General features: G+C 43.6%; 1 protein-coding gene across 2 annotated transcripts in view; it reads right to left on the bottom strand.

Annotated features, from left to right (window-relative positions):
• Positions 1-21582, bottom strand: part of FER1L6 (fer-1 like family member 6) — a 162199-nt gene extending 140617 nt beyond the window's left edge. For both annotated transcript variants that reach the window (XM_043484105.1, XM_043484107.1), the window contains exon 1: positions 21496-21582. In XM_043484105.1, coding sequence (XP_043340040.1) covers positions 21496-21518 — 23 coding nt within the window. In that variant the 5' untranslated portion in view covers positions 21519-21582. The remainder of the gene's footprint in view (positions 1-21495) is intronic.
• Between the last annotated feature and the right edge of the window lie 1521 nt (positions 21583-23103).

The following is a 23103-nucleotide window of genomic DNA, read 5'->3' as shown; positions in this document are numbered from 1 at the left end:
CACCTTAATCACTGAGGGCTTCTGACCATGCCCGGAAGTACTCGTGCTCACTATCTTCTTGGACTCAAGGCAGGGCCAGAGGCACAGTGTCCAGAATGGGTCTTGGGAGGAGAAAGTCTCCCCTCTAGCATGGAGCAGGTCACTAGACTGCCTCTGGAGGGGTGGGCATCTCCCTGGAAATGCCCCTTCCACTGTGTCCACCTGGTAGCTCCCTATCTGAAATCCAGTGCCTGCTGCTTGGCTTGGCCGCCAGAGCCCAAGACCCTGATCCTCAAACACAGCAGCTCAGAGCAGATCCTGAGGGGAGGGGCCACTGGCATGCTTTATTCCAAGTCAGGTAGCCACAGGTGGGTCTAGGCTTAAAGAAACCCCAGCTCCAGACAGTGCCAAAGCTCTGGATACTTTCTAGCCACCATCTAGTCACCCAAGTTGGGTTTTTAGTCATTTTCACCATCCCCTACTACTTTGTAATATGTTTTTGCACTTTCAGTTCAGTTCAGTCGCTCAGTTGTGTCTGACTCTTTGCGACCCCATGGACTACAGGATGCCAGGCCTCCCCGTCCATCACCAGCTCCTGGAGCTTGCTCAAACTCACGTCCATCGAGTTGGTGATGATATCCAAACCATCTCATCCTCTGTCGCCCCATTCTCCCACATACTGCCACACATACTCCTACAAGTAAAGTGTTTTCACTTTACTTGAGGCCTGTTCTAGATACTTTAACAAGTATTATCCTATTTAAGTCCCACAACAGCCCTCAGAAGTACGTACTGTTATTTACCCAATTTATGAATGGTGAAACTGGGTCACAGAGGGTCTGGTAAGTGCTGGGGTTTGAACCAAGGCCAGCAGCCCTGAATATTCATCGGAAGGACTGACGCTGAAGATGAAGCTCCAGTACTTTGGCCACCTGACGCGAAGAGCCAACTCGTTGGAAAAGACCTTGACGCTGGGAAAGATTGAAGGCAGGACGAGAAGGGGATGACAGAGGATGAGACGGTTGGACGGCATCACTGACTCAATGGACTTGAGTTTGAGCAAACTGCAGGAGATGGTGAAGGACAGAGAAGCCTGGCAGGCTACAGCCCATGGGGTCGAAAAGATTCAGACACGACGTAGTGACTGAACACCACCACCACCTACCCTCAGAGCCTGTGCTCTCAGGCTCTTCAGCCTGCTGTCTCCTCTCTGTGGCATTTCACTGGAACTTGTAGGATGATGCTGTTTCAAGAAGTCAAGTTTAGAAAGGAGAAAAATAAATAAAAAGAAGGCATTTTGGTGGGTCAAATGTCTCAGAAGTCATGGCCTGTAGTGGGCTGAATGGTGGCACCCCAAAAGGTATATTCACATTCTGAAAACTGTGACTGTGCCCTTATTTGTGACAAAAAAAAAAAAAAAGGATCTATGAAGACGTAATTAAGTTCTGGATTACCCCCGTGCTGTGCAGCGCTAAGTCTCTTCAGGAGTGTCTGACTCTTTGGGACCATAAGGACTGTAGCCTGCCAAGCTCCTCTGTCCATGGGATTTTTCAGGCAAGAATACTGGAGTGGGTTGCCATGCCCTTCTCCAGAGGATCTTCCTGACCCAGGGATTGAACCCACCTCTCTTGTATCTCCTGCATTGGCAGGCGGGTTCTTTACCACTAGTGCCACCCTGAGAGTGGGGACTAAATCCAATGACAAGTGTCCTAACAAGAAACAGAAAAGGAGAAGATGCACAGAGAAGGCCATGTGAAGACAGAGAGATTGGAGTGATGTGGCCACAAACCAAGGAACACCTAGTGATACCAGAAGCTGGAAGAGGAAGGATTCTCTCCCAGAGCCGTCAAAGGGAGCATGGTCCTCTCGGCACCTTGAATTCAGACTTCCAGCCTCCAGACCTGGGAGAGGATAATTTTTTGTTGTTCTAAGCCTCCCAGTCTGTGGTCATTTGTATGGCAACCTCAAGGAACTGACCCACTACCCTTTGTTACTTCCTCTGGCATTTCAAAAAAATATATATATATATATTTATTTGGGTTGTACTGGGTCTTAGTTGTAGTGTGTGGAATCTAGTTCCCTGATCAGAGATGGAACCCAGGCCCCCTGTGTTGGGAGCTCAGAGTCCTACCCACTGGGAAGTCCCCTCTTGCACTTCTTGATGGCGCCACAGGAAAGGAGGAAAATGTTGGGTTCTTTCTACCGATCCTTCATGGGAAAGACTGAGAGGTTGATGCCTATGGACCAGGCAGTGATGCAAGAGTCTCTGAGAGACAGGACAGGAAGACACGGGGTGGGGAGAAGATTTTGCAAGTGAGGGCTGAGCCGGTTACCTAGTAACTCACAAGGCAACCTCATTCACGAGCCCCAGCAGAGCCCTCACTGTCCCCAAAGAAATGGCCTGTGGCTCAGGCGTTCACAGGTGGGGCACAGGTTTCCTGAGGCTCCCCTTCTTCCCTTTTTGGTCATCGTGAACTTGACCCCAATCAGAAGCAAATGTGTCAGAGATCCCTGAGCCCCAACCTCAGGTGTTATAGATGGGGAAAGTGACGACTAAAAAGGTGACATGGTCTGAGGTCACACAGCCAATCATGGAACCATCAGAGCCGGAACCTCGCCTCCTGATCCCTGATCCTTTCAAAGCTTGCAAAACCTCCTCCCCTTGTCTGATCTGTTCTTCACAAAAGAAGATCTGTAGCATCTCTGATCTGAGTTCAATAGCTCCAGGGTCCCTCAAGGATTCTCCAGCTAAAACTCATATTTCTCCTTCTAGAATTTAAGTTTATTCCCCCTTATTTGCAGAACAACAGTCTCGCCTTGCGGCTGCTATGTCTGACTCAGATACAAGTACACATCATAACAACAGAAATTAGCTGGCTACACAGTAGACAGTCATAAAGGTTTGTTGATTGTTCATCACAAGGAAAAACCCAGAGCTTTATTTCTCTTATTTCTGCTGTTTTCTCTCTCTGCTCTGACCACCTTTCCTTGGCAACTTGACGGGAACATGACCCTCCCTCAGGGTCTCTGCACATGGTCTTCTCTGTACCTGGAATCCATATGCCCTCACACACCTCTTCACCCTACTGACTCCATCCCGTCCCTTAGAAGGATGCTGCTTAACATCCCAGATATTCCCCCCTCTCCTCCTCCTCAGCAGGTCCTCGTGTTTCTCATGCTTTTTCTTTTCAACGCTTATCATAGTTTGTCATTTTATTTTTACATGTTTTTTTTTTTCACATGCATCCCTTAGACCATTAAGGTAGAAACTCTCTCTAGTTGATTCCTGCGCCCAGCACATCTAATTCACTCATTGGTTCATTCCACAAACATTCGAATGCTGAAAATGCTGAGTTGGTACAAAGCAATGTAGAAAGAAGGAACAGACAAAACTGTGAGTTCTCAGGAAATAGAACCAAACAGATGAGCTACAGTCAGCTCCTTAAGAAATTACCCAGTCACACTTCACCCCCACTATCCAGTTCCCTCATTCCTGTGCTTGCCCCTTAAACATTTTAGCCCCAACAGATTCTTCTCCAAAAGGGGGAAAGGATGAGTTGGTAAAACTCAACAGGTTCAATAATGTAACTGACAGACAACTCTAGGAAATGAACTTCAGAGGAGTGATGCTGTAAAGTTATCTAAAAAGAAGATTGGGAATTGCCTTTCAGTCAGCTTCAGAATTATTTTAGAAATTCTCAAAAGAAAGGCTATATTGCAAAACAAGAAGGTTATGAAACTCTCCTCCAGTCTTCCCCACTCTGGGAAGAATAATGCCCTTTGCACGAAGCTGCTATGTCAATTCCAAATACAAGGGCAGATCTTATCAACAGAAATCATCCTCCACCCTCCCTCCTGCCATGTGGCCTTCTGCCAGAGGGAATACATTTCAGTGTCTACAATCATTATCCCACATACCATCTCAGTCATGGAGTGTTTCCTTGGAGGACTCTCAAAAGTTGTTATCATGATTCAGCAAACATTTACTCATTACCTATTAGATGCCCAGCACTGCAGTGGGCCTGTGGGAAATACAGAGCAACCTGGGAAAGACAATGCGTTGTGGTCAAGGAGCACAATGACTTTTTAACAGCTAATACATTTGAAATGGCTTCGTTCACTCCATTGTAATATTATTTTCTATTTCTAGAGTGCTTCACAGATTACAAAGAACTTGTACACACAGCTGTGTGTCACAGCAGTTGTGTGACATATAAAGGTTTCCCTCCTTGTTGACAGATTAACCATTTCGTTTCTAGAGCCTGGAATGACTTACTCAAGTTTGCACAGTTAAAACTGGCCCAAACTGGAAACCATGGTAGTCATGAAAAAATGCCACTCAGATCTCTGGCTGCACGAAGCATAGTTCACAGACAGCCCCAGCTCCTGTACCCCTGATTCACTTCTGTGTCACACTGAGACTAGGCTACCCAGCAAATGACTAAGCATCGCAAGTGAGCTAGTCCTACAAGACATGGTACTCTTCTAACGGATGACTTGAGTCACAAGAGTCCCTATTGGCCTGGAGGAAATGTCTTTTAGAAGATTCTTCCTATCCAATTCCCCTTCCTTCCGGCTCTTCATCACAGGAGTCAGGTTTGCATCATAGTCTGAAAACTCTCTGCCTTCTGGTACTTCTTCCTCTTCATCCTTCCCATGCATCAGTGCTAAGCTGCTTCCAGTCATGTCCGACTCTTTGCAACCCTATGGACTATAGCCCACCAGGCTCCTCTGTCCATGGGATTCTCCAGGCAAGAATACTAGAGTGGGTTGCCATGCCCTCCTCCAGGGGATCTTCTTGATCCACGGATCAAACCTGTGTCTCTTGCATTGGCAGACATATTCTTTACCACTAGCACCACCTGGGAAGCTCTATCCTTCCCATATGTTTCCCAAATAAATGGGGTTTTTTTGGACACACCAAGTGACATGCAGGATCTTAGTTCCCTGACCAGGGCTTGGACACCAGCCCCCTGCAGTGAAAGCTCAGAGTCCTAACCACTGGACCACCAGAGAAGTCCCTCTCCAAATAAATCTTGATTACACCAATGCCGTCTTGGAATCTGCTCTTTGGAGGACCCACTCTAACAGACTCTAAATTTAGATCTTATCATTCAGAACTGGACCTTCCACAAATAAAGAGATTTCATTTTGAAATACATTTGGAAAATTCTGGAGTGGCCCATTTTACAAGACTTAGATTCAAAAATAATACAGTTAGATGAAATAAGACTCCTCAAAGGCAAAAAAGAACTACAAAGTAGCTCTAAATTTGATTTGACAGCAAAACTTTTTAAGTCAGTTTCCCTGAATTGGTGACTGAAATATTGGAACTCAGATCACAGTTTGAGAAATCCTGCTAATAAGTAGACACCCTCTAACAAATGGACACCTATTGCCTTTTCCATCAGCATTATTAAAAAGCCTCAAAATGATGGTTTGATATTCCCTTCCTTTGCTGTGTCCAAATGAATGAGGAAAAAATGGGAGGAAAAAGCATGGGACCCAGGAAAACCTCAAGCAATGTAATCTTCCCTGGAAGAGTAGGAAATTCATTCTCCTTTATATTAAAGCTTTGCTCCTATTTTTAGCAAATGGTGTGATTTTGATTTCTTAAAATAGGTGTCATCTTTAACAGATGGGTGAGCTGAGTAAAATAAGAAACATAAGCAGTGGATTCTTTTTTTATCACTTTCTCTTTTCTTCTTTAAATTAGAATATAATTGCTCCACAATGTTGTGTTAGTTCCTGCCGCACAATGAAGTGAACCATCTACATGCATACACACATCTCCTCCCTGCTGAGCCTCCTTCCCACCCACCAGCCACCACCCCACCCCTCTCGTCATCACGGAGCACAGAGGTGAGCTCCCAATCGTTACTTTACACACAGTAGTGTAAATGTGTCAGCTCTACCCTCCCGGTTTGTCCCACCCTCCCCTTCCTCAACTGTGTCCACGTGTTAGTTCTGCACATCCGTATCTCTGTTTCTGCCCTGGAAAGCCGTTCACTTGTACCATTTTTCTGGATTTCACATATATGTGTTAATATACAATTCTAAACTATCTATAGATCTTAATACTGGACCTATTATTGTGGGTATTACCCTATTGTTTTAATTGATACCAAATGTTTCCACTCAGTGTTGAAAGTCATTAATTGTACCTCAACTCCCTTGTGGCTCAGCAGCTAAAGAATCTGCCTGCGGCGCGGGAGATCTGGATTTGATCCCTGGGTTGGGAAGATGCCCTGGAGAAGGGAAAGGTTACCCGCTCCAGTATTCTGGCCTGGAGAATCACATGGACTGTATAGTCCATAGGGTCGCAAAGATTTGGACATGACTGAGTGACTTTCACATCACCCCTTCATGATTCAACAACTGAATGAAAAGGAAATAAATCCACTGTTACAAATTGTGCTACAGTTTTTCTGTAAACTTCCTGGAGATGCAGCAGCTCAGTACATTGGAAGCTTAGTAGGAAAAGATATTGATTTCTATGTACCAAGCAGGTGTTCCCTGTGTAAACAGTTAGGTGAGAGTCATCTGAAAGGGCACATCAGAGTCGCTGAGGGACAAGAGACCTAACATGAGTCTACGTAGGATTCAGTCTTCTTGAATTCTCCAAGTGTTCCTTCCTCTCCTTCCTTGAGATGTACTGTAATGAAAAGAAATGTTCTTGGCAAGACAGAAAGGGGAAGCCAACTAACTGCTTTTGATTACCTGTCATTGAAATAGGAAACAGAAACATGATTTTGAAACCTATGAATCAACAGAAGTCACCAGGTGGAGAAATATAGAGAAATTAGCTCAGGGTAGCAGGAATCAGTTGAAGCAGAGATGGAGTAGATGAGTCTACAGAATGAAGGAGCAAGAAGGAGCCAGAGGAAACCTCCTAATGTCCAGGGGCTGATGGGAACCCTGAACAGAACAACAGTTCCTGAGCAATGCTCCCATCCCTAAAAGGGGCAGGGTGGCGTTGGGGGGCACGGGTGGCGCGCTGTCGACATTTCTGCTCATCCCCAAGGATGCTTGCTGGAATCGACTCCACATGTAATAATCATGATAAGAATAAGAATAAAAATAATGACAGGACTTCTCTGGTAGTCCAGGGGTTAAGAAATCGCTTACCAATGCAGGTGACATGGGTTCAATCCCTGGTCCAGGAAGATCCCAAATGCCTCAGGGCAACTACTGAGCCTGCGCCCCCTAGAGCCTGTGCTCCGCAACGAGAGAAGCCATCACAATGAGAAGCCGGTGCACTGCAACTAAACAAAGGCCGTGTGCAACCAAAAATAATAAGTTTAATTTAAAAAGGAATAATGGCTGGGACTTCCCTGGTGGTCCAGAGGTTAAGAATCTGGCTTGCAGTGCAGGGGAAGCCTGTTCTATATTTGGTCAGGGAACTAAGATCCCACATGCCATGAAGCAAGTAAGCCCCCGTGCCCCAACTAGAGACCATGTGCTGCAATAAAAGAGCCCATGTGACACAATGAATGAAGATCCTGTGAGCCAACGCAGCAGAATAAATACATATTTAAAAGAAAAAAATCTAAAAATAATAATGGCAATTATAAATTTGAGCATTTTCATATGCCAGGAACTGTGGCAAACACTTTTATACTCTTATTTCATCCTCAGGACAACTCTGTAAAGTATCTACCACTGTCTCTATTTTACAGATAAAGAAACAGATATCAGAGAGCTTAAGCTGATTTGCCCAGGATCAGCCATCCTGCAGCTAGCCAAGACTTGACTCTGAACTTCCGCTCTTAACATCCACACTTCACTGCTTCTCTATCCCATATTCAATATATCCATAAGACACAGTCCACCACGGGGGGTAACCTGCATGTTATTGTGTTCTGTGAAATTTAAAAAAAACCCAAGTCACAGTTAGACTGCACAGCAGAGGGGAATCATAACCAAAACTGGCTAGAGGACAAGTGTCTTTCTGGAAAATACTATTATGTTGTAAGAGACCCAGGAGAAACATACCATCCTCATTCCACTACTGCTGTACAGTGAAAAATGGATGACTCTGACTCCATGTAACTAAAATTCTCATAGATTGAAAGTGCATTTGAGAACAGTTGCTATCACCCTTGATTTTTTCCCAAGCATACTGAAAAGCTCTTAGAGGAGAGACGAGATACATTTCACTTTTCTTGCCCCCACCATCCCATCCATTGTAGGCATCCAATTAATATTATATAGAAAGTTTTGAAACTCTGATAGATTACCTGTGTCTGCAAGAGGCAAGACAAAGGAGAACGGTAGTGTGTGTATTTGCTGACTCAAGTCCTAAATATCCCCAGGAAGCTGACTTTCTAAAGCTTGAACACTACCCATCTGTTTTATTAATAGTCACTCTCTTCTCCTAACAATGGGAAGACCAGAAAATGCGAGACGGTTGTGTCCAAGTGAATGGATGTCACAGCACCCTCATTTTGCTTAGAAAATTCACCACCGTTTATTGAGAAGATCAGGCTGCAATCAGCTTTTATTTAAAAATATCAATGCACTTTCCAGACTCAAAGGGCAACATCATAATTAACTAAGTCGATAATACTAAAGGGCTTTGAGCCTCTATGGTGAAAAAGTAGGGCACCATACTATGGGCTTGAAACTAGCTGGTTTTCATCTCTTCCCCAGGACCTGGCCTTCTCATCGAACTTGAGGAGTGTGGGCCAACTTCTGAGCTTCTGTCCTTGAAACAACTGGGGGGGTTCAGAGCAATTTTAAAGCATGTGGGCAGTTGACTTGGAACATCCCAGTTGGCACGCATCCTAGTGTAATCTCATAAAGTCATTGGTGACATGGCCACTGGCTCCTTCCAACCAAGTGGTTATTCTTCCCATCCTCATACACAGCTCTATTGCTTGTTTTCCACATATTCAACTGGCATTGCAAAGTTCTTTAAGGGATGCTTGCCAAGTGACATACAAACTGTCTAGAAGTCTCTGACCCAAAATGTCTCTGCCTTGAAGAAACATTTTGACATTTGACTTTTTTTTTTTTTTTGGCATCAGACAGTTTGGGAGATTTTTTTCACCTCATCACCTTCTCTATTTTCCTTTTGTTGTCTCCCTTTACTGAGGATCCTCATCTCTACAGATATGAGAGTAGAAGACATTTGCTTGCTAAGTTGCTTCAGTTGTGTCCGACTCTTTTTGAGACCCTGTGGACTGTAGCCCTCCAGGCTCCCTTGTCCATGCGATTCTCCAGGCAAGAATACTGGAGTGGTTTGCCATGACCTCCTCCAGGGGACCTTCCTGACCCAGGGATTGAACCCATATCTCATTATGTTTCCTGCACTGGCAGGCAGGTTCTTTACTACTAGCACCTGTTTAAATTGCTGCAAAGCAAAGAGATAATTTTATAACTGGTTTGCTGCTCTCCTGGTGTCATTTGGGAAACAAGGGTTCAAATCCCTAGATGAAATTGTTTTCCTTGTGGCTTTAATTACCATATGCTTCCCATCTCCCATCACCATGGATACGTGCCAGGGGTCATGTTGACCAGTTGGCCACGAGTCTGCACTTGCCTGAGCTCACAGGTCTGCCCATTGCCAGTAGCATCTACCCTCAGCTGCCTCTCACAGAAAGCAGTGACTTTCCTGGGACCCATATCTGGAGCTTCAGTGACCAATAGGACCAGTCCAGAACCTGCTGGGTTTTTGTCAAAGTTCTAGGATGTGTTTGCCAGTGTTGAAGCTGGGAAATTATTTTTACCTTCTTGCTTTTCTAACATAATCACAAGAGGTTAGATAGGAACCTGGAAAGTCTCATTCCAGATAGAAAGAAACTACTCAAAAAACTGATGGGGGCATGTGGAAAGGACACAGGAGCCAACCTGAAGGGGCTTTCTCTGGAAAAATAGGAGACAATTTGAGTATCAAAATCAGTAACAGGAATGGATTATAACACATTAGATAACAATCCGAAAACCCATATTAATACTGAAAAGGGGAAGGGCTAGATGAAGAAGAAAGAGGGGAAATCTCTTTTTATACTCAGAGTAACAATAGAAAATAAGATTTTCATCCCTAGCATGCATGCTCAGTTGCTCAGTCATGTCCAACTCTTTGAGACCCCATGGACTATAGCCTGCCAGGCTCCTCTGTCCATAGACTTCTCCAGGCAAGAATATTGGAGTGGGTTACCATTTCCTTCTCCAGGGGACCTTCCTGACCCAGGGATCAAGCACAAGTCTCCTGAACTGCAGGTAGATTCTTTACAGTCTGAGCCACCAGTGATCGTAATTAATAAGAGTGATCACTTAGAGTGATCACTAATTAGCTAAGAATCATCAGTGAAGGCTAAACCCTTTCCCCACGTCCCCTAAATCTGTGCCTATCCCACCAGCCTGCTGAATGCGCCCTGTGTCTGTAACTAGGAAACAGTTCACTACTCTCCTCTCCACAGCTGCCCACACTTAATGGGTTAAGTCCCTGCTCTTTTGAGATTGCAAGAATCTCTAAGGGGAGAAAAAGACAGTAATATTTCATAGCACACAATGAATTGTTGAGGACGCCATGTGAAATTTGTGTATGGAAAGTGCCTTCCTAGGTGCTTTTCAATTTCATCCTTAAAAAAAAAATTGTCTCTGCAGTTCCCCAGACAGGCCTTTTCCTGTGGTGGCCTCTGGAAGTGGATTTGACAGTTGGCAAAGGGATTCACAAATGGTTTTTAACCCGAATCCTGCTCTACTAACTGCTTTTGTCTTTGTAACTCAAGATTTATTTTCTCACAGCAGGTGTGTACACAACAAAGGAATGCCAATGGAACCAAGAGAGGTCTAGACACCCTACCCACAGATTAGACCCACAGTAAACACCTCTCTAAATCACATGAAGAGGAAGTGGATGAAAAGGGAGCTGGTTCTTGGGAATAAATTCCTACAAGCCTCTTTGTTAGGAAGGAGGGCAGGCTGGGGTCAAACCTTGACCAAGTGTGCAAAGTGTAGGTGGGGCTTTTTCTACACACGCTCTGGTTATTCAGGAGGGCAGCCACTCAGGAAGTTCACAGATTCCCAGATTAAATGCTCATTAACAAATCATTTTCTGGGACTTCCCTGGTGGTCCAGGGGTTAGGAATCCTGCCTGCCAGTGCAGTGGTCCCAGTTCAGTCCCTGGCGGGAGAATTCAGGTTCCACATGCCAACTAAGTGCCTCAACTGGAGAGCCTGTGCTCAACTAAAGAGAAGCCCAGGCACCGCAATAGAAGATCTGCGTGCCGCAGCTGAGACCCAGAAAAGTCAAAACTAAAAGTTAAACAATTAAAAAATAACAATCTTTTAAAAAACAACTTCCTCATAGAACGCATTTAAGAAGAGACAGGGAAAATGCCAGCAAGGCCTCAGGATCCTCAGTGAGAGTGACCATCAGGGCGAGAACCAAGAACCACTGTGGCGGGGGTGAGGCTGGGTGTCATCTGAGAACTGTCTCCCACATCAGCCTCAAGGAGGAAGAAGCTCAATCCACACCTCTTCACAAAGGCAGAATGAGACAGGACTTCAGACCGGGTCATTGAAAGGCCTTCTCAAATTGCTAAAAGTGAGACCAGTAAGAACGGCGTCTGTTTGCCGAGGTGAGTCTTACCACTTTCCTGGCACTCTTATACACGCACCATTGCAGCTTATTCCAGGTGACCTCTGAAGGGGCTACAATGTCCTTCCTATTGAGCAAGCCTAGAGATCTGCCTGGTGAGGATCACTCAGACATTTAGTGCTGGAAAGGGAATTCAAACCCAGGCAGCCAGGCCTTCGTGGAGTCCACGAGCTTAGTCACCGCGCCCTCCAAGTCACCAGTGTCCCTCACTCACTGTGAGGCTCTGCCTCCTTCTCTGACTTCAAGGCCCTGCTCAAATGAATGGCTTCTTCCTCTCCTTCAGAGGACACATATAAATACAAACACAAATATAAATGTAACACAATCTCTTATAGCATTGTTAGTTCATTTATTCTTTTTTAAAAAATATTTTATTTTAGGAGTTGTTCAAATGTCCTTTTTTATGTTACTTTGTGTTGTGAGTTTTTTTTAAATTACTAATTACTTATTTGACTGCACCAGGTCTTGGCTGTGGCACACAGGATTTTTGATCTTTAGCTGTGGCATGCAAACTCTAAGTTGCAGCATGTGGGACCTAGTTCCCTGACTAGGGATCGAACTCAGACCACCTGCCTTGGGAGCTCAGAACCTTAGCTACTGGACCACCAGTGAAGTTCCTTCATTGATTCTTTATAGACACCAAGGATACAAAACACACAAAATATAAAACCAGGGAGGGAGGGAGATATGGTTATAAAAATATAAAAGGTCAGCCCATGGGCTCCTCATAGTGATGGAACAGTTCTGTATCTTAACTGTGGTGTCAGATCACAACCCAACACAGGTGTTACAACTGTATAGAGCCAAACACACTCTACACACACACACACACACACACACACAAATAAGTACAAGTAAAACTTAGGAAGGCTGAGTATAATCAGTGGATTGTTTCAAAGTCGATAGACTAGTTGTGATATTGTACTATAGTTTTGCAAGATGTTACCTTTGGGGAGACCGGGTAAAGGGTACATGAGATCTCTCTGTATTATTTCCCATAATCACGTGTTATCTTCACTTCTCAACAGCATACAATTGTCTCAATAAAAATTTCAATTAAAAAAAAAAAGAAGGAAAATAATGCCACCTAGTAGAATACATATATGCACAGGCCTGAGGATAGAAATGACTCAGTGTGTACATGCTTATCTTGCCCGCTAGACTGTGGTATCAGCGAGGGTGGGGACCACGTCTTTTATAAAATTGCAGCCCTAGGAGGAAATGGCTAAGTAGGTAGAGCTCCCTTTCTTGCAGTCCCTCTCTCTCTAGTTCTCACACTTGACTATATTTGAAGCTACCTTTCCTGGTGGCTCAGAGGTTAAAGTGTCTGCCTGCGTCTGCCTGCAATGTGGGAGACCTGGATTCGATTCCTGGGTCATGAAGATCCCCTGGAGAAGGAAATGGCAACCCACTCCAGTACTCTTGCCTGGAGAATCCCGTGGACGGAGGAGCCTGGTGGGCTACAGTTCACGGGGTCTCAAAGAGTCGGACATGACTGAGAGACTTCACTTCACTTTCTACCCTCATCCCAAAGATGTTTGATGTTTTCCCTTCCCTGAATATCATCCATCAAGGGCATCTCTCAATACTATGTTTATAATCAAGATATAAATGAGAGAGGCAGCCTGGGGTAGTACATTTGCAGAGTGGAAGTAAGACCACAAGCCCTAGAAAGGGAGGTCCTGCCTCTATATTTACCAATTTAACCTTTCTCTGAATCAGACTCTCTTCCAAGAAAAGTATTATTTTCACACCTGTCTCTCACGTTGATATGAACTCTAGCAGGTAAGGAGGGCTGGCATCCTAGAAAGAATGTAAGATTCTGGAACCAAAAGAATTGAATTTGATTCTCAGTTCTACTACTTACTGGCTATGTGTTGGTGGATAAATCATGTGACCTCTCCAGTGTTCATCATCTTCAGTTATACTAAAACCTACCGTCCTTCCCTCATGTGTATATGGAAACACTCTGAAACCCCAGAACATCAAATAAAGGCCTGTGTAGCTCTGCCCAGTTCACCCCCATCTCCTTAATATTGATATTTTTGCATGTGCATGGTACAGAATGGATACTTAATAAATATAGTTGGATGAATGTGTGGAAGAATTAAATCGTGGGCCTCCAGTGAAACTGTATTCTTTATTTCAACCAGCTCCTAATACCTCACAAGCTAAGAACCTGGAACCTTTCCAGAAGATCTCTCTCCTTAACCTCTTCATAGTTCATCTTTTAAAGCCATTTCCTAAGGCCACTGGGCATGACCTAGTATCTGAACAACAACAAAAAGCCCACTGGTGAGTCCCAAACTCATAGCCATTCATTGGTATTAAAACACCCTCCATTTCCCTTAGAAACATTCTACCTGGGTGTGCATCACTGTCCCTAGACTGCTTTTTTAAAACATGAATCAGTTGAAATAGATGATGGCTACTGGAAGAAAACCTGGCAGAGTCTTGTTCTACTGATGTCTTTCAACAGCTAAAATGAGATACATGTGAAAAAGCCATATTTCCTTCTCTTTTTTCTCATATCCCAGTTGTATCAGTTGGATTTCTTAGTTGCAAATTACAGAAACACTCCCTGACTAGATTAACTAGAAAAGGAATGTGTTAAAGGATATGAGACATTTTCAAATTCTCAGAAGTGAGAAGTGAAAATGAAGTCACTCAGTTGTGTCTAACTCTTTGCAACCCCATGGACTGTAGCCCACCAGGCTCCTCCATCCATGGGATTCCCAGGCAAGAATACTGGAGTGTGTTGCCATTTCCTTCTCCAGGGGATCTTCCTGACCCAGGGATCGAACCCGGTCTCCCACATTGCAGACAGGCTGTTTCCCGTCTAAACCACAAGGGAAGCCCCAGATTCTCAGGGAAACTGGGAAAACCTTGAAGACTACAAAACCAAGAGCAATGCCTCACATCACAGGCAGCCCCTGGGTAGACTCCACCTCTGGGTACAGATACTTCTGCATACCCACCACACTGCAAACCAGAGGTACTGCCAGGAGCTCTGGTACTGCTCACTCTGAGAAAATGGATATTTGGGGACTTGCCTGGTGGTCCAGTGGCTAAGACTCTGCACTCCCAAAGTAAGGAACCTGGGTTCAATCTCTGGTCTGAAAATAAAATCTCACATAATGCAGTGAAGAGCTGGCACAGCAAAAATAAATAAATAAATCAGAGAATAGGCTATTTGCCCTTCCCCTCACCAGAATCATTCTACGCTGCACCTGTTTATTTGTGTCACTAGCTTTCAATTAAAAAATCTCAAGTGCACGCACCTGACTGGTGTGGCTGGAGTCTAATGTCAGCATCCTAGCTGCAAGGGAAGCAGGTTTATTATGGGTTTTAACTTGGGAAGAATTTACAAAAGGGAAAAGAAGATTAAAGGTGTAGAGCAGTCGAAAAGAAAAATATAGTCTCATTCCACCAACAATAAATAACTTCAATAAGTCACCACCAGGCAGCAGTGATATTGATTAATCCAAACATGACTTTTTGCTCTAAAAAATTGAACATGTTGGAATATTCATCAGTGAATTCATCTGTATACTTTGTATGCAAAGGTAAGCATTTAATGAGAATTTATGGATAAATTTTGATGAGAAAACTTTTTTCAAATTCCATTAAAAGGTAATTTACAGATCAATGAACCTTTGATTCATATTCAAGTATTAATAGAGAAATTAATATTCCTCTCTAACCCTTATCATCATTTGTAGCAATTACATAAGTAAAGCCCTGCATTATTCACAACATGAACTTTGCATACCTTTCCAGAAAGGGAAAAAGAAGCAGTGAGAAGAAATCTCATCAGACAACAACTTTATAAACAGGGATATATATATAGAGAGAGAAAGAGGTGTAAGACAGCAGTCAGTAAAGCTTCATAAAGAACAAATCCTGTCAAACTAAAGTAACTCAGCTCTCTTGCCAAGGTAACTGCAGAACGTAGAAAAGAAGCGATAAATGTGATCTATGTTTATTTTGTCTGCGTTTGGGATTCTGCCTTGAATAATGCAGTCATTAGTAAAGTAAAACAGTATCAGCCAGCCCACCCATCTACCAACCAGAAGTACAACTTTTGAAAAAGCATTAAAATAAGATCTCTACAGACATGAACGGTGCTTCCGTTCATCACAATCTTCCGATGTGAAGATTTTCAAACCATAGGCTGTTTAATACAGTCAAAGCCAAAAATTCAATTTCACAAATAAAAACTAGGTTGCCCTTCAGATATTTGAATAAAGAAATATGACTTCTATCATTGAATCCTTACCACTCAGAGTTCAGTTGGTTTTCCCAAAGGATTAGTACAGATTTCATTTCCGCTTACGAGTTCCAGTAGAGACCTAGAAATTTTTTTTCATCAATCCTCTTATCTCACGAATAACTAGACTCACTATTATGAGGACTAGCCCTATCTTTCAGCCAAGCCATGAGTTGAATCTTCTATTTTCCCCAAAATGAGATTGGTTGTTAAAGTCTCATTATTGATTTCTGACTCACTTCTGGGTTATAAAACTAAGCTCCCAAGAAGCTTGTCTTTTTCACTGCCTGCCATTTACTGATTATCCATGACTCTAGGCAAATTGCAAAACTTCTCCAGACTCTTGCTTTCTTACCAGACATTTCCTCACCAGCTTTTGGAATAAACCTTAGGTGCAAATTTCTCCATCACTGTGTGGGAGTGATGATGGCCAAGAGCCACTGCTCTTGGTGCATAAAGTAGAAACTCACTGCGCAGCAACCCCTTCCCAGGACAGGAAAAGACACGGCCGGAGGAGGACAAAGAGGGCAAGACAGGATGGGGGACAAGAGATCACAGCTGTTGTATTTTTGGAAACCAGAGCCAGGACACATGATTCAGAGGAAAAGAAGAGCTTTGGATGAGTCAGTCTGGGTTCAAAGCTGACTCTACCACCTTTTTTTTTTTTTTTTTTAATATGGACCATTTTTCAAGTCTGTATTGATTTAGTTACAATATTGTGCTTCCATGTTTTTTGTTTGTTTGTGGGTTGTTTGTTTGTTTTTTTTTTTTTTTTTTTCGGTTTTTTGGCCACAAGACATGTGGGTTCTCAGCTTCCCAAGCAGGGATCAAACCCACACCCCCCTGCACTGGAACATGCTAAGTTGCCTCAGTCGTGTCTGACTCTTTGTGACCCTACAGGCTGTAGCCCTCCAGGCTCCTCTGTCCATGGGATTCTCCAGGCAAGAATACTGGAGTGGGTAGCCATGTCCTCCTCCAGGGGATCTTCCCAGCCCAGTCTAGTCTTAGTTCTTCATGACAACCCAGTGTCACCCTCCGAACCTTGATTTTGAAGTGGATTACAACCCTCAGGGGCCAGACGGTGTGCCCATCCATTTACAGGAAGCCGCAGGGTCATAGAAGGAGCCAGAGCTGGCCGGAGCACACCCACTCTGAGCTGCGGTTCACACTGGCCACCCTGCGTCCCCCATGGACTGACCACCCCTTGCTGCCCTGGTTTTGCCCCATGCCTCACATTGAAGGGGCACTCATGAAGTATTTGTTGAATGAAAAGAATCTATTCATTCAACTGCCTTTAAGCAGCACTCTCTAAGAGGTAACCTCAGTGAGGACGGTCCAACTATTTTTAAGGACTCCAAAGAGAGGTCATTTCACTCACTTTCTCTGAAACTGCTTCCAACACTCAATGACCATTTCACCTAAAAGCATTCACTCTTTGGCTGTCTACTTTCTGGACTGTTCTATGATTGGGCCATGAGTTTGAAGTCCCACCAACCCAGCTAAGCCTTGAGCTTCCACAACTTCTCTTGCCCCATAATAGCCCCTGATACAAATATAGATTAAATTTTAAAAACCTTTGACCTCAGCCAGATTCTCATTTCTAGAAATTTATCCTGAGGATGCAATCATGCAACTTTGCCAATGAACAAAGTTGAACACACAAGGATGTTTATTATGGAATGATTACATTGGCCGAAAATGGGAAATAACTCAAATATTCATCAGCTGGAGGCTAATTAAATAAATGTATTTTTTATATACAGTGGAGTACCAGGTATTCATTTAAAATGACAGGGCAATATGTACTCGTTGAATTGAAAAAGAACCACCTTACAAGACCAAAGCACAAACTTGATTAGTTCAAGAAGAAAATGCAAGAAAAGGCTTTAACTCTCACAGAATCTTGGTATGACATGAGAAAAGAAACCATCAAAGTCACAGTGCTTTTTAATATTAAACACTTCTTTTCAATCACCCACTGGATAATGGAATTTTCAGTGCATATTGATAATATTCAGAGGAAAAGTAGGTGACAGAATGGCAAGTATAATACAATGTAGTCGATATTTTTAAAAAATGCATATAAGCATAGAAAGATGCCTGAAGGGATTTTCATCAAAAAGATGAGTATTAATCTCTGGGAAGCAGGATTGGGGTAATTTTACGTTCATCTTTGTACCTTTTACTGTGTCACTTTACACTTTTATAAAGGCTGTGCATTATGTTTACAATCAGCAAAAATTGTAAGGTTCTTTTCATTTAGGGGCAAAAAAAATCTATCTGGAACAAGAAGGCTCTTATCAAATACTAGTTAAATGGAAACTGACTCATAGTCTTTTGGTACAGGCAGGCTTATATAAATGACATGAATAGATGAAGAGCTAAAAGGCCTTCCTGGCTGCTAAATTGTACCAAAATGCCCTAGTCTGCCGTCTGAGTCAACACCACGGAAGAAACGTCTCTACTGATATCATGAGGACTCACCATCAGTGAAATCCTCCCCAGTTTTGAAAGGCTTGTGCTTTCAACATCTCATTCAACCTTCAAAACTAGATTTGTGACCAGTTTCCCAAACTGAACTCCCTAAATGTCTGTCTGGCCACCTTTAGGCAACATTTCCAGGTTGGGGATGCACAGTTGTTTGTTGGACGGATGAGCGGTAGTTGGATGGATGGGTGGATAGATGGATAACAGGAGTGAATTATTTTCCCTCCTTTACAGACAAGAAAACAGAGAAGCAGAGGTGAAGCGACATCCCTAGGGTGAAACTGTTAGTCAATTATTAGCTTGGCATCACTAATTATTAGGTTGGCATCACTCCTGTGTATGGTTACCTAATCAGCTCTCTTTTATCAAAAGCCACTCCCACCCCAAATCTTTCTTTAGGAGGAAACTCTTCACTATCATTGACAGACATATATCTGATAATCAGAGATGATATTCAAAATGGCATGGGTATTGACCTGTCAAAGAGGCACTGGTGCAGGACCCTGGAGACCTCCTGCCTTGATCAGCATTAACCCATTAATTGCTGCATGTCAGTGGATCCTGGGAGTCAGGACATTCACTGGGTTCAAGATAGGAGCCCACTCAGCCACTGGTTTAGAACAATTTCTTATTTTACCAATAAAGGCAGCCAAACACATGCCTAAAGGTTGGATACGAACCCTGCCAAAAACCCTCCACAGCACTAAAGTGTTACTCCCCAAGTGAGAAACTCCACTCTCTCTCCACACACAGCACGGCCCTTGCTCTGAGCACTATTTATAACTCCACTTGAAACCTTCATCCTGACACATCCAATTTGCATGCACAAATGAAATAAAATGTCATTATCCTCTTCTGAAAATTTTCCTGAGCCTGGCCATAGCAGAAGATCAGGGCAGGTCTATAGAGGGAAAGAATGACTATGATGGGAGAGAGGATGTGATAAAATCTCAAAAAAAGAACTTCCCAGTCCAGTGGTTAAGACCCCACTTGAGGGCTGCACAGGTTCAGTCCTTGGTTGGGGAAGTGAGATTCCACATGCAATGCAGCGTGGCCAAAAAAATAAAATAAAATAAAATCTCAAAAAGTACAAGACAGCCCCACAGAAGACCAGTCCTTGCTTGAGCCCAGCTCCCCCTGGACACACATGTGCTGTGTATGTGCAATTTTGTTCCAGGCACCAGGTAAGATTCTGGAAGACAGGGTGTCCCTGACCTCAGTCTGCTCAGAGTTCCAGAAAGTAGCAGGAGAGACACTGGACGTAGCTGTTGTATAAATGGAAAGTGAGAGAGGACAAGAGCACTGTGGGAATTCAGAAGAGAGCGAGTTTCTTTCCCCCAGAGGAAATCTAGGAGGGCTGCCTGAGGAAGGTGACCCCCACCTTGGTCCTCTTGAGAAACTGTGACAGTAACACTTGAGGAGGAAGGGAAATATGCTATCGGAGGTCAACACAGGCCAGTCTGGAAGCAAACGTTATCTTTCAAGGCGTTTACCGGGAAAATATGCAGGACAGACATTGCATGTACTTTGCTGAACTTGTCCTCTCAGAGCGATCATGCTTTCTCACCTCCCAGCTTCTACTCCTGCTGTGTCTTCTGCCTGGAACATTCTCTCACTTTCTCCACGTTCAAGAATGTTGTTTACCATTCACCCTCCCCTTCTCAGCTTAGATGCACTTTTTCTGAAAAGCCTTCCTTGATCCTCCAAAATGGATGAGATTTCTCTTCCCACCCGGGTTCCTACTCCTATCGTAATTTCACAGCACCCACATCATAGTCATCTATTTTGCTGTTCATTGATACCACTTATCTGTAAGTGCTCTGAGAGAAGATCTGGGTGATCCATGTGTGTGGACCCAGAACCTAGTAAAGAGCTGTACTTATAACAGATATATTTAACAAATGATTGAGTTTTCAAAAATGATTCAGCAGCCCATTTGTATACCATTACATCAAACCTGTCCCCAAGCAGAGCTGACAACGTGCTCAGATAATTCTACCAAGTTGCTTTGTAGATGAAATGATACAAATGTGCTTAGACCCCTTTTCACTGGCCCCAAGCATAATGAAGAACCAAGGCTTGTTCTATACACACGACTAACTTCCCCAAGGCCCTTGTGGCCATACGGGTTCAGACTGAGCCCCAGCAAAACTCCCCAGGCAAGTCCAAGAATGAGACCATAGGACTAAAAAGACCGCACTTCTTATTTACAAACTGAGAGAAGAGACTTTGAGGCAAGAGATGGCCAGAGCGAGAAAAGAAACCACAAGTTTAAGCTGGTTAGTGCACATAGGTTAGTGCAATTACATCAGGAAAGGTCCTGGTTTCCGAAAATACAAAGCATTTAATATTAACCCTTTATAGCTCCCCAGTGGCTCAGACTGTAAAGAATCTGCCTGCAGTGCAGGAGACCCGGGTTCGATCCCTGGGTCAGGAAGATCCCCTGGCGAAGGAAATGGCAATCTACTCCAGTATTCTTACCTGCAGAATTCCATGGACAGAGGCCTGCCAGGCTACAGCCCATGGGATCACAAAGAGTCAAACAGGACTGAGCAGCTAACACTTTTACTTTCACTTTTCACCTTATGGCTCAGTTGGGAGACCTAAAGGAATTTTTTCAATGTTCAGAATGTTAACAATGGTTATCTCCAGTGATACTGAGTGATTTTTAAAATCCTCATAGCTTCTATATTTTCCAAGTTTTCTACAATGAATATGATATATTTTCTCATCAGAAGGGGAAAATTCCGTCTCTAAGGTGCATGTATGTACTCAGTCATGTCCAACTCTTTGTCACCCCATGGACTGTAGCTTGCCAGGCTCCTCTGTCCATGGAATTCTCCAGGCAAAAATACTGCAATGAGTTGCCATTCCCTTCTCTGGGAGACCTTCCTGACCCAGGTATCAAACCCACGTCTCCTGCATTGGCAGGCAGATTTTTTTTTACCACTTGAGCAGCCTGGGAAGCTCTTTAAGTGCATGGTCAGACCCAGCTGTCCAGCTGTCCTTTCTGGCCCACAAGCTTCCCCTCCTAAGCTTTAAATCTGTTAATCTTTAAGGATTTTTTTGAAGGGAGGCCCTCCTTCCCCAGCCCCCGGCCCTTTGGCTCTGGCCACACCCAGAAACCTTGTTAGCAAAAGGAAATATATTACTTGGCTTTGGATGGCTTCTCCATTCTTCCTCTTCTTGGTGGCTCCTCTGGGCTAGGAGCTGGCAAAATCCTGGTGTCTGGCTTTATCCAGATCCTGGGCACAAGCTTCTGAGTTTCACAGTCAGCTGGTGGGTGAGGCTGTTTGGGGTGTGGCTGAATCAACACTCGCTGGCGTGCACGGCTATTCTCAAGCATCATGTTACCCAGTGTAATCAAAGTTGCAAAAGGAAACTGTCCCACGAAGAGTGGACCCATCCGTCAGACACACCTAGCGGCATGTGTCTTCAGTGACAGAACCAAAGGCTAAGTGCCTTCAAGCCTCAAGTTCATACTCTTCTAAGAATTATGTTTCAAGACCATGGTGGCTCAAGTGCTAAAGAATCTGCCTGCCAACCCTGGAGATGCAGGTTCGATCCCTGGCTCGGGAAGATCCCCTGGAGGAGGAGATGGCAACCCACTCCAGTATTCTTGCCTGGAGAATCCCATGGACAGAGGCGCCTAGTGGGCTGCAATCCATGGGATTGCAAAGAGTTGGACATGACTGAGTATACACACGCACACAAAGCATCTCATTGCAAGGACAACATATTATTGCGATCACTCAGAGAATTCCCCAGTGGTCCAGTGTTTAGGACTTCTCACTCTCACTACTGAGATCCCTGGTTGGTGAACTAAAATCCCATAAGCTGCTCAGTGAGGCAAAAAAATAAATAAACCACTCAGTTCTCCAAGAAAAGGCTATTTCTTCATCAATGAAATGTTTTATTATCAATACTGACCACTAGCGCATGTGACTACCAAGAATTTGAAATGTGGTGAGTGCAACTGTGTACACTTTTAAAAATTAATTTAAATTTAAATGGCTACATGTGGCTAATGGCTATTGTTTTGGCCACTGCAGTTTAGGATCCCAAAATGTTAGACCTGGAAAGAACCCAATAAATCATCTGGATCTGTGATTCCCAACCTTTGTATTTGGGAAACCCATTCCTAATATTAAAGATGCATTCAGACCTTCCTCATATTAACAGAATGTGTAGTACCTTTTGTTAAGAACATTGTAATAATCCAAATGAACAAAAGTTCAAGAACATTTTAAATTACATTTTAATTAAGAAAATTATGATGATCAAAAGCAGTAAATATTCAGTAACAGTTTTAATGGCATTTTAATTAAGAAAAGCATAGTGGCCAAAATTAGCAAAACTTCAGTAATACTTTAAATTGCATTTCATAATTTACAACAGCATCCTTATACACATGTAATAGATGTATGTAAGGTGTGGTTTTGTTCAGCCTTCAGACTTGTCTAATGTATGGATTTCCAGACCTTCTCCAATAATTCCACAGCTCGTGATGACCATTTCTGAGAGTGCACAATTCAATGTGCAAACCAGTGGTTTTATGTAGCCCTAGTTTGAGAGAGAGAGAAAATGGAGCCCAAAAGAGAAGACCTGCCCAAATCACATAGCTAATAACCAATGGCGTTGGCCAGACCACTGTTATTTTCATTGTCACAAAGTCAGAAGAAAGGAAACTCACCAGGGAAATTGTTGCTATTGTTAAGTCACTTCAGTCATGTCTGACTCTTTTGCGACCCCACGGACTG

This window comes from Cervus canadensis, chromosome 12, assembly GCF_019320065.1.
Source record: "Cervus canadensis isolate Bull #8, Minnesota chromosome 12, ASM1932006v1, whole genome shotgun sequence".
NCBI classification, from domain to species: domain Eukaryota; kingdom Metazoa; phylum Chordata; class Mammalia; order Artiodactyla; family Cervidae; genus Cervus; species Cervus canadensis.
The sequence above is the reverse complement of the archived record's forward strand: the minus strand, read 5'-3'. Positions and strand labels throughout refer to the sequence as shown.